This window comes from Macaca thibetana, chromosome 2 (assembly GCF_024542745.1).
Source record: "Macaca thibetana thibetana isolate TM-01 chromosome 2, ASM2454274v1, whole genome shotgun sequence".
Taxonomy (NCBI): Eukaryota; Metazoa; Chordata; class Mammalia; order Primates; family Cercopithecidae; genus Macaca; species Macaca thibetana.
In genome coordinates this window covers 37,090,928-37,107,185 of record NC_065579.1, presented here as the reverse complement: position 1 = coordinate 37,107,185, position 16,258 = coordinate 37,090,928, and the positions used below count along the sequence as shown (strand labels likewise).

The 16,258-nt window shown below is 42.5% G+C and overlaps 1 protein-coding gene across 4 annotated transcripts in view; it reads left to right on the top strand.

Annotated features, from left to right (window-relative positions):
• Nucleotides 1-8,074, top strand: part of ANAPC13 (anaphase promoting complex subunit 13) — a 1,014,760-nt gene extending 1,006,686 nt beyond the window's left edge. For all 4 annotated transcript variants that reach the window (XM_050779669.1, XM_050779671.1, XM_050779670.1 and 1 more), the window contains 2 exons: nt 2,829-2,954; nt 7,040-8,074. In XM_050779669.1, the coding sequence (XP_050635626.1) occupies nt 2,856-2,954; nt 7,040-7,165 (225 nt within the window). In that variant the 5' untranslated portion in view covers nt 2,829-2,855 and the 3' untranslated portion in view covers nt 7,166-8,074. The remainder of the gene's footprint in view (nt 1-2,828; nt 2,955-7,039) is intronic.
• The last annotated feature ends 8,184 nt before the right edge of the window (nt 8,075-16,258 follow it).

Sequence of the window (16,258 nt, the reverse complement as noted above, 5' to 3'; positions counted from 1 at the left end):
AGTGAAGGCACCTTCACGCCTAACCCCGGAAATGGGATGTTGACCTCCAAGAGCTGACGCCTGCGTTGATCTTGAAAGGAAGAGTGGCATTAGTGATGTGGCAAGGGGGGTTTTAACTGTCAAGGCTGGAAAATGTGACAGGGTTTGAGGTGTTTGGAGAAGGGACAGGTGAAAAAGATTGAGGCCAAATTGTAGAAAGATCTACTAAGGAATCCTGGGTACAAAATGTACACATAACAGTTGGAGACAATAATACCTGAGCAATTGATCACAAAGCTTGTTTAGTAGATTTAAGTTAGGACAAGAAGCAAGAGTTCAAGGATAGAAGGCCTACTGAAGCTCGAGTGATCTGAGAAAACCTTACTAAAAGGTGGAAAACCTATGTGGGCCTGGGAAAGTCAGGTTTGGATCAGCTGAGGAAAGTGAAAAGGGTATCCCAGGAGACACAGCAGCAAGGACAAAGGAGTAGCAGCAGGAAAGTGGGGAGCTCTTATAAGACAGGGACTTCAAAAGTATAACCAAAACTTCGTCTTGCTTTGAGTTATCCACTGGGTAGTAGGGGGTTAATTATTGAGTACTGGATTAATTAAGCCCTCACCTGGCTCACCGGTGACAGAAGTAGCAGGGCGCGTTTTGCTTAAGTTTTGCCCAGATCTTTTAAACCCTTTCCTACACACCAATCTGTGTATAATTTTTGCCAAGGTGTTGGGAATATCTTGCAGTTATCCTATGGGGGACATCTGTGAGCCTTTTTTTTTTTTTTTTTTTTTTTTGAGACCAAGTCTTTTTTTTTTTTTTTTTTTTTTTTTTGAGACGGAGTCTTGCTCTGTCACCCAGGCTGGAGTGCAGTGGCCAGATCTCGGCTCATTGCAAGCTCCGCCTCCCGGGTTCACGCCATTCTCCTGCCTCAGCCTCCCGAATAGCTGGGACTACAGGTGCCTGCCACCACGCCCGGCTAATTTTTTGTGTTTTTAGTAGAGACGGGGTTTCACCGTGTTAGCCAGGATAGTCTCGATCTCCTGACCTCGTGATCCGCCCACCTCGGCCTCCAAAAGTGCTGGGATTACAGGCGTGAGCCACCGCGCCCGGCCATGTGAGCCATTTTTACAAAAACTTCCACCTGCCTTGGCCCAAACCTCAGCATTCTTAGGCACAGGAGCTCATGAACATACTGAGATAACACTAAAATGGACTATGGGAAGGGACCAACTACAGACCTGACACAAATCCTCAAGGCAAGACGATGTCTGAAGTTGACCTTGTAAAGGAAAAGGCTTCCTTCCTTAAAATAGCACCCAGGCTGAGCTCTGAAAAAAGCACCTCAAGATGGTGGGTTCCACCCCGCCCCCGCCAAAATTGCTTATTGTGTGAGTCTCCATAGTCTCAGAAACTGAGAATAACTGAGAGTACCTTTGATGCCAGTGGCTTCTGGGCTTTTTGGATTGTGACTTTGTAACAGGGAGCACCCATAGGATGACGCCTATGATGAATCAGGGCCCAACCTTGGAAACAGGGAATCCAAAAGTATCCTCCAAGCTAGCCAGCCTTTTGGATTAGAAAGCATACCACAGATAGGATGAAATTAAGCAAGGTTGTCTGCTTCTGAATTAAATAATTAATTAACTAAGGACCTATTTATTCTTTGTTATCTATAAGTAATTATTAAGACTGAACTTTTTAAGTTTAAGATAATATATTATTGCTTTACAATAAATCATAGCTCTTTTCAATCTGTTCAAGTATGTTTGAATCTGTCTTGTAGAACAAGATGTATGTGATTCAAATATAGATAAGTAAATATCATTTAATATATATTGAGCATAATTTTAGAGGGGAAAACATGTTCACATACTACGAATTAGAATCCAGCGGAAAATTTTAAGTCTGGATATTGCATAACAGTTTGCTAAGCATAAAGCAAAACATAAATTAAGGTAATTGAAAAGAAATATATTGGTATCTGTGAACTCTGGTACAAAGCAGAGTTCAGTAGTAATACATTTAAATTTAAAATACAAGTAAATGATCCCAGATCCTACACTAAGTGTGGCCCATGACTTACCATTTTAAGAAAATTGCTGGTAGGGTGTGAATTGGTCATTTGTTGGGGTTTTTATTGCAGCTTCAGAGAAAAATGGGGAATCAGCCATGGTCAAGGAGCTAAATAAGTATCCTGGCCATTTGGGCCAGAAATTAAAGGGAGTGCAGCATTAAGAATTAGAGGAAGGAACCTCCAAGGAAGGAGCTATCCCAAAGGGAAGCAGAAACTGGAGAAACCAGCAGTATGAGGTTCTACCACTGGTGTTCACCTAGAAGTGCTTTGTTCAGATCGCAGCCTGGGTACTATTTTAGGGAAGGAAGTCATTTCCTTTACAGTATGTTCATGTGACTCCTGTGCCTAAGAATGCTGAGGTTTGAGCTAGGGGCTAGAAAGGAAACTTAGCAGGCCATTATGAATCAGGGACTCATCAAAGGCATCACAAACAGGAAAAGGTGAATGTTCAAGTTAGAAGAGAAGAGCTACATTGAGATGCAACATATTAATATTTGAGGGCCTCATTTAAGAACATGTTTCTCTCCTGTCACACTCTATGACACTGGTCTGTCAACTGGCCATGCCTGTCCAGTATACACTATAAAATATGTATCAGCTGGGGTTGTAGAGAGGAAGTATGATCAAAGTAGTCACCCAGCCCATATGAGAAAATGAACCTTTTCCCAAAAGGTAGCCCCAGACTATAAAGACTATAAAGCCTGGAGAATCCTTATAGTGGATTATAGCATCGCTTCAGTCATTGTGTTTAAGAAATAACCTCTTTGGCTTACAGATTTGATAAGATCAAAGCTGCAGGAAAATGGACAGTGAGGTTCAGAGAGATGGAAGGATCTTGGATTTGATTGATGATGCTTGGCGAGAAGACAAGCTGCCTTATGAAGATGTCGCAATACCACTGGTAGGTTATGATTTGAGCTGAGGGTGGGTTAAAGGTATTGATCTGGCAGTAACTAGTGGAGGAGGGATATCAATGGAAGATAAACTAATGTGGCAAAGAAATCAAAGCTGTGGAATTCTCTAACTCTAGAAGCCTCTGGAGATCATCTAGTTGTATGTTTCATTTGAAGAAAGATGTGGTTCAGGGAGCTAGCATGGCCAGGTCAGTTAGGAGTCATGCCAGGACTAGAGCCCAGATTTTCTGAGCCATTGTCTGTCCACCACATGAAAACCAGAAAAACCAAATAATGAGAGTTTAATGCACAAGATGGGGAGGAACGAGAAGCAGCAGCATATGAGCTCTGTTTCTTACTTCCCTGCCTGTGGCTCATCAGTCTTGGCATTTTTAGAAACTCACATTCTTGGAACATACACCTATCTTGTGTTCCCTGGAAAATATTCAGAATATACCTGGGTATTCTTTTGCGTTTAGGCCAGAGGCCTTCTAGAATACTCTTTTCTTCCCTATCTTTGGAAAACTCTGCTGCAGGGAGTTTGTTAAACCTCATGTAATAAGTGATCCAAAAGGTTTGCTTATATAAATGTTTATTTACAATCCTATTTATGTCATAGAGGCCTAAAAAAGGGAAAATGGGACTGTTTTTCTTTAAAGCATGCCAGCTGCCCTGAGAAGAGTAGTTAGTATTAAATGAAATATAATTTATAGTTAGAATATCTGCTGCTGCTGTTTACAAAGAAATAAAATAGTTCATCTGTATTTTCATTTACGAATAAGAGATAGTAATATGTTCAGTGAATAATATACATATCAAATAACAAGTCATAGCTTAGTTCAAGCTTAGGGAAATAGTCAAAAGAAAGAGCATAATAAGAATTATAGATGTCATTTATTGAATACCAGTTTTATGCCATGGACTGAGGTTGGAAATATACATTATCTCTAATTCTTAAACAACCTTGTGAGGGAGTTGCTCTTAGTCCCATTTTATAGGAAAAGAATAGGATCAGAAAGGGGAACTTGCCCAAAGTCTGGTAGCAGATAAGTAGGGCTTCATATAACATATACTGAGGTCTGTGAAGTTCCTGATCCTGTCTTGTGAACTTTTGTTCATTCATTCCACAAGCATTTTTTGAAGCCTACTGTGTGCCATACGACTATGTGAACATAAGATACAGTTCCTGCTCCTTGAGGGGTCTAGAAAGGCAACACTTATAGATAAGTAATTGTGATAATATTCTAGGTGGGGGCATAAACAGCCACATCATATAGGAAGTGACTGATTGCCTGGTGGGCATCAGAAAGGCTTCTGAGAGAATGTCATGTTTAAGCTGGGTCATAAGGAAGGACCAGAAGTTTAGTGGAGATAGACAAGGGTACTGCTGCAGAGGGGCATAGATGTGTAAAGGCCCAGAGGTTTGAAAGGTTTTGGGACATGGTGAGTCATTCACTGTGGATGAAGAATACGTTTGTCACGTAAGTAGGCTGAAAAGTTGGGCTTGGATCAGACTGAGAGAGGTATTTGATACCACACTTAGACCTCTTCCTCAGGAGATCCAGGAATGAATGATCTTAAAAGCAAGACTGCTATGCTCAGATTTGGCTTTTGGAAAATCGGTTTAGCAGCATTGTTAGAGATGGTGTGATATGGAAAAAGGGGCAAATGAGATGAATTGGCAAGCTATTGTGGTGGTCTAGGCAAGGGAGGAGGGCCTGAACAAAGTCAAGAAAATAAAGGAGACGTCCATTTCTGGAGAATGTTATGGCTCAGATTGGAGAACATTTGTGTGGCAGGGGATGAAGGAGAGGGAAGTTTCCCTGCTGACTTCTAGGCGAAGTTGGCTTGGCCCTGCTGCTAATCCATACCTTTCGCTTGTCCTGTCATTCTAAGGCAGTGTGTATGCCAGTTAGGATTTGCTGCATAACAAATCACCCCAAAGCTTAGTGACTTAAAAGAGCAACTGTTTATATTTCATGATTTCGTAGCTCAGCTGGGAGGGACTTCTAGTCTGTGCTAGCTCAGCTGATCCCTGCCAGGCTTGCTTGTGTTGTGCAGCCAGCCAACAGACTGTCTGGAGGCTGGGTAATCAAGGACTGTCTCACATGTCTGGCAGTTAACAAGCTGTCCGCTGGGTGATGGGGTGACTATGCCATGGTCTCTGGTATCCAGCAGGCTAGCCCGGACTTCGCAGTCTCAGGGTTCCAAGAGCAACCTGAGAGGAGACCACAGAGCTTCGTGGAGCTTAGGCCAAGAACTAGCCCACTGGCATGACAGCTTCATTCTGTTGGCCAAAGTAACTCCCAGGGCCAATCCAAATCCAAGATTGGGGAAATCAGTTTCACCTTTTGATAAGAGTAGCTGCAAAGAACTAAGGGCATTTTACAGTACACCATAATGGATGGCTGGGTTTATGACACTTTTGTTTTTGTTTTCCAGGCATATATGCGATTTGATGTGTTGGCATGTATTGAACGGGACGATAGATACCAAACAAAAGACACATTATTTTAGAAAGCATACCACAGATAGGATGAAATTAAGCAAAGTTGTCTGCTTCTGAATTAAATAATTCATTAACTAAGGATACTATTTATTCTTTGTCATCTATAAGTAATTATTAGGACTGATTGCTTTACAATAAATCATAGCTCTTTTCAATCTGTTCAAGTATGTTTGAATCTGTCTTGTAGAACAAGATGTATGTGATTCAAATATAGATAAGTAAATATCATTTAATATATATTGAGCATAATTTTAGAGGGGAAAACATATTCACATACTACAAATTAGAATCCAGTGGAAAATTTTAAGTCTGGATATTGCATAACAGTTTGCTAAGCGTAAAACAAAACATAAATTAAGATAATCGAAAAGAAATATGTTGGTATCTGTGAACTCTGGTACAAAGCAGAGTTTCAGTAGTAATACATTTAAATTTGAAATACAAGTAAATGATCCCAGATCCTATACTAAGTGTGGCCCATGACTTACCGTTTTATGAAAATTGCTGGTAGGGTGTGAATTGGTCATTTGTTGGGGTTTTTGTTGCCCTGCTCCACCACTAGGGAGAGGTATCATCTACTAGTTACATTTTCAGTGTTTCTTGCCCTACCTCCATTTTTATTATAATATAGACATGTTGGGCCAGGCGCAGTGGCTTGCACCTGTAATCCCAGCACTTTGGGAGGCCGAGGCGGGTGGATCACCTGAAGTCAAGAGTTCGAGAGCAGCCTGACCAACATGGAGAAACCCCATCTCTACTAAAAAAAAAAAAAAAAATACAAAATTAGCTGGGAGTGGTGGTGCATGCCTGTAATCCCAGCTACTTGGGAGGCTGAGGCAGGAGAATCACGTGAACCCAGGAGACAGAGGTTGTGGTGAGCCGAGATCACGCCATTGCACTCCAGCCTGGGCAACAAAAGCGAAACTCCATCTCAAAAAAAAAAAAAAAAAAAAAAAAAAGACATGTTTGGTCCAAGGTCATTTTTTGGATACATTTCTTGTATCTAAGGAATATGCCAGCAAACTAGTATTCTTTTAAAGCACGCTCCCCCAAAAGAAGATTTAGGATTGGCTCATCTCAGTGTTCCTAACCGCTAATAATAATAGCAAATATTCCTTGAGCACCAGATACCCCACACAGTGCTCAGCACTTGATCTAACCTCACCTGATCCTTACAGTAGTCTTGTGAGGTGATGGCTCTTTTTTTCTCCCATTTGCCAAGGAGGAAACAAAGGCCCCAAGGGTTTGCATACCTTGCCCAAGTAACCCAGCAAATGGGAGAGTTGTGGTCTTGGATCCTAGTTGGCTTCCAAAAGCCTCTGCCCTTAACCCTTCTGCCACGGTGCCTCCTTCACAAATGTCAGAGTCAAAATGCCCATCACTCCCTATTGAAGAAGGCCCAGGCCATGTTTGAGTGATACTTCTGATCGTTTCCTCACGTGTATGATTTTAGCTTTTTTAGAATACACATATCAGTTATGTTGCCTGTTCCTAGGAACTCACAAGCTTTAATTCTAAGTGTTCTTGAGTTCCAAGAAAATACAGAATATATTACTGTTCTGAATTTCTATTGTACCTTTTCAGAATGAGCTTCCTGAACCTGAACAAGACAATGGTGGCACCACAGAATCTGTCAAAGAACAAGAAATGAAGTGGACAGACTTAGCCTTACAGTACCTCCATGAGAATGTTCCCCCCATTGGAAACTGACACTTGGCTCCTTTCTTGTATATGGATTTTCTAAAAGCACACAGATAAAGCATGTTTTGTTTCAGTCTCCTAAATCAAATCTTTGAGTAATAAATCAGCACTCAAAAATGTATACCCATTTAGTTTGTGGTAGCAAAGTGCGATGTGAAAATGTTCACCAGAATGACAAACTGAGATTTCTCAGTAATGGTGAATATTTGGCTCTTTAAACCTAAAACTCTTCATTGAGTAGCTTGTATTTGAACAAGACTGGTTAAACATTTGCCTTTACTTCTGATTTTGCTTTACTGTCAAAGTTTAACACCTTCCAACTACTCATGTGTGTCCTGTAACACAGGGGATTGAACGTATGAGAGGGAAAGGCAAAGGAAAAAGGAAGCCAGATACTGGGAGAATTACTAACTTCTCATACTTCCCCACATTGAGAAGCATTCGGAGTGTATTTAGCCTGTAGGTGTTGTGATATGCAAATATTCCATTCCCTGGTTACTGGCATTCCTAAGATTCTTCGTGGTATTTTCAAACTTTGGATAAATTTACAGATTAGAAAGATATCTGACAGTTACCTCTGTTCTCCCTACAACTTCCTTTTGTGCTGCTGGAAAGGATCTTTGGCTAGGTGGACCATTAGTTTTATTCAGTAGTGGCATTTCCTATTTTCTCAAAGCCCTTTCAGTTATAACCACCCCACTATGGAATCAGTATTTAGTTACACATTTGTATAAGAACCTGTATTTTGAAAAACACATTTGTGTATATTTCCTGGAATTATTTGCCTGTTAAACAGTGTCTTTCGTGTGCTCTCCCCAGATTGTAAACGCTGTAAGAAGCAGCCCTGGCTGCCTGTATCTGTATCCCTTGTTGAAACTCTGAAAACACTGAATAACTAAAATCTCTTCTCATCCTTTTTATGCTGGGTCTTTTTGTTTACTTAGCTTTTAGGAGGAAGAGGTACGTGAAAAAACAAATTAGCTTATTTTAGATTTTCAATCACAAACATGATTTTAGCAGCTATCCTATAATCCAAACACATCCAGGCTGATTTCTTCTCTTTGCATCAGTAGTTCTACCTCGAAATCATTGATCTTCAGAATAAAGACCCCAGTCCCTTCAATAAGCAAAGAAAGACAACCTAATACAAAAGAGAATTACAATATTTCAAAAAAATTATACAAGAGAAAAAGCTTTTCAAAAAATTAAAGTGCCTAGAATGCCACAGTTCTTTCACATTCTTGTTAAATGAGGATTTTACAGCTTTCTTGTGGTATGTAATCTCTGAGACACATCTAAGAACTTGACAAATGTTCATGTGAATGCTGCCTAGCCTTTCCCTGGAATATTAGTAGACCAGTAAAATATGAAAGCTATTCTTGATTTCTGCTGAACCAGAATATGATGTCTGGAATACAGCTGTTGGTTTGTGTCTATGACACTCATCTGAGAACTGCCCCCACCCCCACGAATAGCCTCTGGGCAAGTTCATAAACTCATTGTATCGGGAATTAGGTGACCTAATCTGGGCTAGTCAGATTTTTGTCAACTAGGGCTTCGAAATCTTTGTCTAGGACTGGCTTGAGGATGATGGGCACAAGAAATGCTAAGTTGCTGTTACAGGGTAGCTTTCTTCAATTGTCTCTACCAAAACACTCAAAAAGGGAAGTATCTGGAGAGGGAGGCCGAGAGGCTGTGTGGCCTATTGGTTCCTGCCAGCTTTCCAGTTTAGAGCCTGCATATTGCTTTTCTCTGTGGGAGGCACCATGGCTGGCACTGGGAATATAGCAGTGAACAAAGTAAGTATGGCTTCTCCCTTCGTGGAGCCTTTAGTTGGGGAGACAAGCATTAAACCATTAGCCATACAAACACATAATTTCAATTTGGGGCATATGCTAGGAAGGAGAAATAGAAGATGTGACTTAGGTTGGGTTCCCAGAAACGAAGCCTGAGGCAGAGATTTCTTGTGCAAGTGATTTATTGAGGTGCTTTCAGAAGAGTCCTGTGAGGTAAACAGGATAGGGCAGGGAAAGAAGCTGAGCCAAGATGTGGTTTGAGCTGAAGTGTAGCTTCAGTCTGATTCGATGAGATTTCTGGACCATGATGACACCAAGAGTTTTCAGTCTGATTCGATGGGATTTCTGGACCATGATGACACCAAGAGTTTTCTCACCTTGAGGCAAGGGGTTAGGCCCTTGTACTGAGTATGAATTGGTCAGTCATTGGCTTGACCCCTCCCACAATCCCCCAGTGACAGCGTAACCTCCCAGGCATTGCCAGGCGACACGCCTCTGCAGAGTATACTACAGCTGTGAGCCTTTGACGGCTCCCCAGTAGCTGGGGAGATGGGTACTGACAGTGCTACTGCAGTATAGGATAGTGTGACTGGAGGGGATCTGATTTATATTGAATAATCCAGGGGAGACCTTGTGATTGGCAGCTTTTATAACACATAATTTGAAATACTAATTTTGTCTCTGATTTTTTTTCCACTCTCCAAGAAGTAACCAGGTCCTGTGTGCTTCCTGTTGCACAGCAGGAAGCAGACATGCTTAACAGTAACCCTAGCGCTTGTTTGGGAAGCAGGGGAGGGTGGGAGAGAAGAGGGTCTGCAGACAGGAGCCTCTAAGGAGGAGTGGAAAGCTGTGTGCCACTCGGTACCACAGTGAGATGGTGAACTTCAGAGTTTCATGGTTTGTTGGGTGCTCCAGAGGAAACCTGCATCTCAACACTGAGTCTTCCAGACGAGGCCAAAACCTCCAAGCTTGGAGCCCCCTCCTACAAGGGCCCCCTCAGACTTGGCAGTGAAGATAATAGCAACGACCCAGATAGACTGAAGAGTAGAGGTCTTTACCCATTTTTCCAGGTCATTCATGAGTGTCCTAAATGCTTGCAAGACCCTAAGAAGGGGAAGGGACACCCCAGTGACCACAGAATTGATTTCTGTTTGCAGTGCAGCAGAGTGAGGCCAAATGGACTTAATTTGCTCTGAAGAAAAGAAATATGCTATCTCTTGTACCCTCCTTGAGCTTGTGAGCCAACACCTGAAGGATGAGTAGTAGTAATAAGGGAAAGAATTGGGAGATGAGGATTGCTTACAGAGAGAGCTAACTGCATAAAGCCAGGAGGTAGAACTGGCATTATAAGCAAGGTGGGTAGGCAGATGTCTGGTTAAAAAAAGTTTTTCTAAGTCATTGAAAGGTTCTAACTAGAGAGAGTGGCCTGATCAGATTGGATTTAAATATATATATGTGTATGTGTGTGTGTGTGTGTGTGTGTATCCCTTTGGAGGTAAGAATAGAAGTAGAAAGACAAATTAGAAGAGCTTTGCATTGGCTCAAGTGAGAGATGATGGTAGTTTGGATTGGCAAGACAGGTAGAAGTAGAAGGACTTGAAATGTTTGTTCGAGGTGGAATTGTCCAGACTTGCACAGTGTGAGCACTACCCTCATGACCCAGGGGTTAGATCTCTGAGCTAGACACAGGACTAAAGGTACAGGCCCTATTCTCTGGAAACAGGGTCTGAGTCCAGGGGCTACCCATCCTTTGAAGCCCAACTTAGACTCACATTGTAATAGTATTGTAACAATGACACGATGGTTAATCAAGCACTTCTATGCACTTTAAACACATGAGTTCCAGCCCTGACATTCACTTTTTAAATGGATAGCATTGTCCTCGTTGATCAGGAGATGGTGACTTAAATGACTTGTTCCAAGTTAACATTAGAAGACTTATTCCAGGCTGGACATGGTGGCTCATGCCTGTAATCCCAACACTTTGGGAGGCCAAGGTGGGCAGATCACCTGAGGTCAGGAGTTTGAGACCAGCCTTGCCAACATGATGAAACCCCGTCTCTACTAAAGGTATATTAAAAACAAAAACAAAAACTAGCTGGGCATGGTGGTGGGCACCTGTAATCCCAGTTACTTGGGACGCTGAGGCAGGAGATTTGCTTGAACCCAGGAAACAGAGGTTGCAGTGAGCTGACACAGTGCCACTGCACTCCAGCCTGGGCCACAGAGTGAGACTCCGTCTGAAAAAAAAAAAAAAAAAAAATAGACTTATTCCAAGTCATTCAAATAGTAAATGGATTCCAACCGAGGATGTCTGATCCCAAAACCCGTGTCCTCTCCCTGGACCTGTTACGTTTCCTGTAAAACTTTCTGCGACATGGGAGGAAAATCCTACCAGAATACTTAGAACTTTAAAGTATGTACCTTGTTTCTAAAATTGAGACAGAGCTAGAAGCATTAATAGGAGCATGGGAGTCATGAAACATTTAAAGGTTCAACCTTTTATCAAACTCATATATAATGTCACCATGAGTCCTGTTGTCACCGGATTTTATACGAGATTAAATCTCTGTAGTTTCAGATTTTTGGTGCATTTGAGAGGATGGTTTAATGTCAATGCTACAATACCCAGCAGGGGGCGCTCAATTCCTTTTAGAAAGTTTGAATCACTGGCTGATTGTTAGCTCTGAACTCTGAAGATTCTCAATACATGTGATCTTTTGCTTGAAAGTGATTCTGCATACCTGGGCTGCCCAAAGTGCTAGGTAGCAGTTTATGTGAGGAAAACACAGCCTCTCTGGGATTCTGGCCAGCCAGGCTTGAACTGAGCAGCTCACCTAGTGGGCTCCTCACTCATGCTTTGTCGGTGGCAAAGTGAGAGCACCCAAAAGGTGAGGGCAGTTCAGAACTTTTGGTTAAAGAAAAAGAGGTCTGGAGCCAGGAATTTTGCTCACCTGTGTCCCCAACTTATAGTCAGGCCTGGGGCTCTTTCATTAAGCTATTTCTCAGATCTCTGCATGAAATCGTTTGGATAATTTAGGCATCATCCAGGAATAATCCATTAGGCTCTAGAAAGACTGTTTTTCTTTAAAAAAAAAAAAACAAAAACTCTAGGTTCAGGAGTTCATGTGCAGGTTTGTTAATAGAGGGACACTGTTGTCACAGGAGTTTTGTGTACAGATCATTTCATCACTCAGGTACTAAGCCTAGTACCCAATAGTTATTTCTCCTGATCCCCTCCCTCCATCACCTTCCTCCCTGAAGTAGGCCCCAGTGTCTGCTTTTCCCCTCTTTGTGCCTATTGGTTCTCATTATTTAGCCCCCACTTATGAAAACATGCGGTGTTTGGCTTTCTGTTTCTGCGTTAGTTTGCTAAGGATAATGGCCTTCAGCTCCATCCACATTCCTGCAAAGGACCTGATCTCCTTTTTAATGGCTACATAGCATTCCATGGTGATTATGTACCACATTTTCTTTATTCAGTCTGCTGTTGGTGGGCATTTAGGTTGATTCCATGAAAAGACTGTTTTTCAAAGCTTCCTTTCTTGATTTGGCCCTGCTTTACCCACAATTAAATTTGTTCCCCAGTTTCTCACTCTCACCGTGCCATACCCCATCAGTGAGCTCTCGAGAAAACAGTGGGTAGTGGCAGGCCTGAAAAGGCAGCTGGGTGATCTCCTAAAGGGACTTCATATCTTGTGGCCTTCCTGGCCCAGATGATGGATGGTCCTGACTTCTACACCGGAACCAGCCTGGACCAGCTGCTCAGGCATGCAAGCAAGGCAGTCGCCCTGGGCCTGCACTCAAAAGGGCCTGCATTTGGTATAATGCTCTGCTTTTGCTGTCTTGAAAGTGTTAATAATTTTTGTTTTGTTTTGTTTTTTTTTTTTTTTTTTTTTTTTTTTTTTTTTTTTTTGAGACGGAGTCTTGCTTTGTCACCCAGGCTGGAGTGCAGTGGCCGGATCTCAGCTCACTGCAAGCTCCGCCTCCCGGGTTCACGCCATTCTCCTGCCTCAGCCTCCCGAGTAGCTGGGACTACAGGCGCCCGCCACCTCGCCCGGCTAGTTTTTTTGTATTTCTTAGTAGAGACGGGGTTTCACCGTGAAGTGTTAATAATTTTTTAACAAGGGAGCCACATTTGCATTTTGCACTGGGCCCCATAAATTAGGTAGCTGATCCTTGAATCTATGGTATCCATCAGGGTTCCATGCTGGACCGTGACTAATTCAACCCAGCAAATGCCCTCACCTTAGAAATGAGAATTCAAGGGACTGTGTGTGTCGGCCTTTGGGGTGACAGAAAAGCAGCCAGGGCCAGGAGGAACGACAGGGAAAATGCTGGGGCAGACCCCCGGGCTTGCCAGAGTCCTGACAGGGGTTCAGGTCCTCAAATGACTTCCTAGGCAGTTGCTGAAATTGGTTCCTCAGCTCAACTGAACCATCTGTCTTTTTTGCCTCCTGAAAACTAGCCTGACTGACCATGGGAGGAAGGAGAGGTACAGAACTTGAAGGAAGGTTATCACCCAATCTCAGGGCATGTCCCTGCCTCAATTTCATCTGGCGCTTAGCCAACTGCTATATAACCTTGCAGTCTGTCACCCTGGTCACAGCAATGCAGCTGTTGCAGAATCGAGCCTCTGAGTGCTGTAGGTGTGAGAAACACAACTACATAGCTGGGACCCATGGTTACCCCATTCCTTCATTAGTTCTGCTCATTACTATAAGGATTTCCACCTAGATTTTTATTTTAGTTTACCAACTGGGCTGAACCGTATGAAAAAGCTGTTTTTATAAATCAAAACTAGTCAGATAATTGCAATTTCCTATGTTTTCAGCTAATATCATTACCAGGAGCCAATTGTGTGTGTATACAAACACACAGCACACACAAACCGGATTTGATGGGGCAGGGGGGACAGGCAAAGGGTGGAGAATTTGAAAACAACCAAATGACTCCAAAGGAAGTAGGGGAGAGGCTGACGTACAGACCCATCCCAGTTATTCCACGCCTTCCCTGTGACTCAGATCCCCTTTATCATGCTGCCACCACCCAAAGGCAAAAGGGGTTTTCCTCTGCCCATGCATGATCTCCTCTACCTTCTTGGCATCTCTGCCCATGCTTCCTCCTCACCTGTCATCTTAGTCTCCAGCAGTTCCCCTGTTCCCCTCCACCATGCCCACAGAGTGGTACTCACTCAAAGTGGTACACAGTCTAATGGCACAGGGCTTTTGGAGAGAGAGTGAGGTGGATGCATCCCTGCCTCTTGGCCAGTGAGGATGCCTGACACCTGTCATTGACTAACATCTGATGCAGCCTCCCTTTACTCAGCCCAGACAGACAGGAGGCATGGGTCTGCCTGATGAGGCTGTTCTTCCTGGCCTCATTGTCACCACTCTTGCCTCCCAGCCCCTATTCTCAGGGATGGGTAGATTTTAAGGATATTCTCTCCACTTACCCTGCAGCTCCCCTCTGGGCCGGGAGATTAGGTGCCTATTTTTTAGTTTGAGATCTCAGTCCAGGCATACAGCCATCATACAGCAAGGGCTCCAGGAGTGCAAGAAAAATGAGTCCCAGGCTGGCTTGTAGATTCTCAGATGGGCTCGAGGCAGAAGTGGAGAGGGCTGGAGCTCTAGTCTCTCTCCCTCGCATTGACTCTGCAGCCTGCCTCTTTCAATGAAATCAATCTCCATGTTTGTTCCTATTTCTCTCCTGCTTCTGTGTTTTCTCCCTTGCTCTTTTATTGTATTATTATTTTTTTTATTTTTATTTTTTATTTTTTGAGACGGAGTCTTGCTCTGTCCCTAGGCTGGAGTGCAGTGGCACAATCTCGGCTCACTGCAAGCTCCGCCTCCCAGGTTCATACCATTCTCCTGCCTCAGCCTCCTGAGTAGCTGGGACTACAGGTGCCCGCCACCATGCCCGGCTAATTTTTTTTTTTTCTTTTTTAGTAGAGACAGAGTTTCACCGTGTTAGCCAGGATGGTCTCGATCTCCTGACCTTGTGATCCGCCTGTCTCAGCCTCCCAAAGTGCTGAGATTATAGGCATGAGCCACCGCGACTGGCCCTCTCCCTCGCTTTTATTCAAGCATTTATCTAAACATCCTAGTCTATACATTGGACTTGTCTTTCTTATGTCATTCAAATTGCAATTATCTCTAAAGTAGAACTTACATCAAATTCGTATCTCATTCTGTTTTACATAATATTTACTTAAAATTATATATAAGTAAAATGTATATAGGCTGCCTCGAAGTACAGTGGCTAAGAGTACACACCTTTGAGGCAAGAAGGACCTAGGTTCAAAACCCAGCCAAGCAACACACCAGTCCATCCCCAAGCAGGTTATTTGCCTTTCTGAACCTCAGTTTCCTCATTGAAAAAGGGGTTGATAATACTGCTACATGAAAGGTTTCTTGGATGAGTAAATGAGACAATGCAAGTAAAGTGCTTAGAAAAGTTTCTGGCATGTGGTAGCACTTGGTAAATATTAGCCGTTGTTTTTAATGTAATACAATAAGTATTTCAAAAAAAGTTTACATTGACACTCTGAAGTCAAGCAAAGAATAATTTTATTATATAAATAATAACTTGCAGATAATCCTTAGGGATTATTTTACACAGTAGAAACAGCAATGAATTAGGAGACAGAAGACCCGGGTTCAGGTTCTGGCTCCACCATTTGCTGACTGTGTGACCAGGAGCCTGATTGTTAACTTCACTGAGCCTACTTCCTAGGGCTGGAGAGTACAAACATATGGAAAACTGTTTTGTAGTTATAAAGAACGATACACATTTAAGTGAAACATGATTTATTTACTTCATAACTGTGTAATTTCATTCTTAAATTCGTTTCATGTAGCATTTTATTATATGTGCTAATTTAAACCTAATAAATGTACATGTGGGCATATCTGTATCTGAATCTGCATAAACATCTTTTATAAAGTCTGGAAGAGAAGAAAAGAAGCTATTAGCAGGAGTTACTTCTAGGGACAAGATTAAACTGGTAAGGAAGTAAATCATCCCATCTTACTTTACATCCTTCTGAAAAGGCAATGAGGTTTGGGATAATTTTTTCAAGTAATAATGTTGATATTGTGAAAGTCAGAAAAGCATTTTTTTGTTTTGTTTTGTTTTTTGAGACAGAGTCTTGCTGTGTCACTCAGGCTGGTGCAGTGGCACGATCTCAGCTTACTGCAACCTCTGACTTCCAGGTTCAAGCAATTTTCCTGTCTCAGCCTCCCGAGTAGCAGTGGCACGATCTCAGCTTACTGCAACCTCCGACTTCCAGGTTCAAGCAATTTTC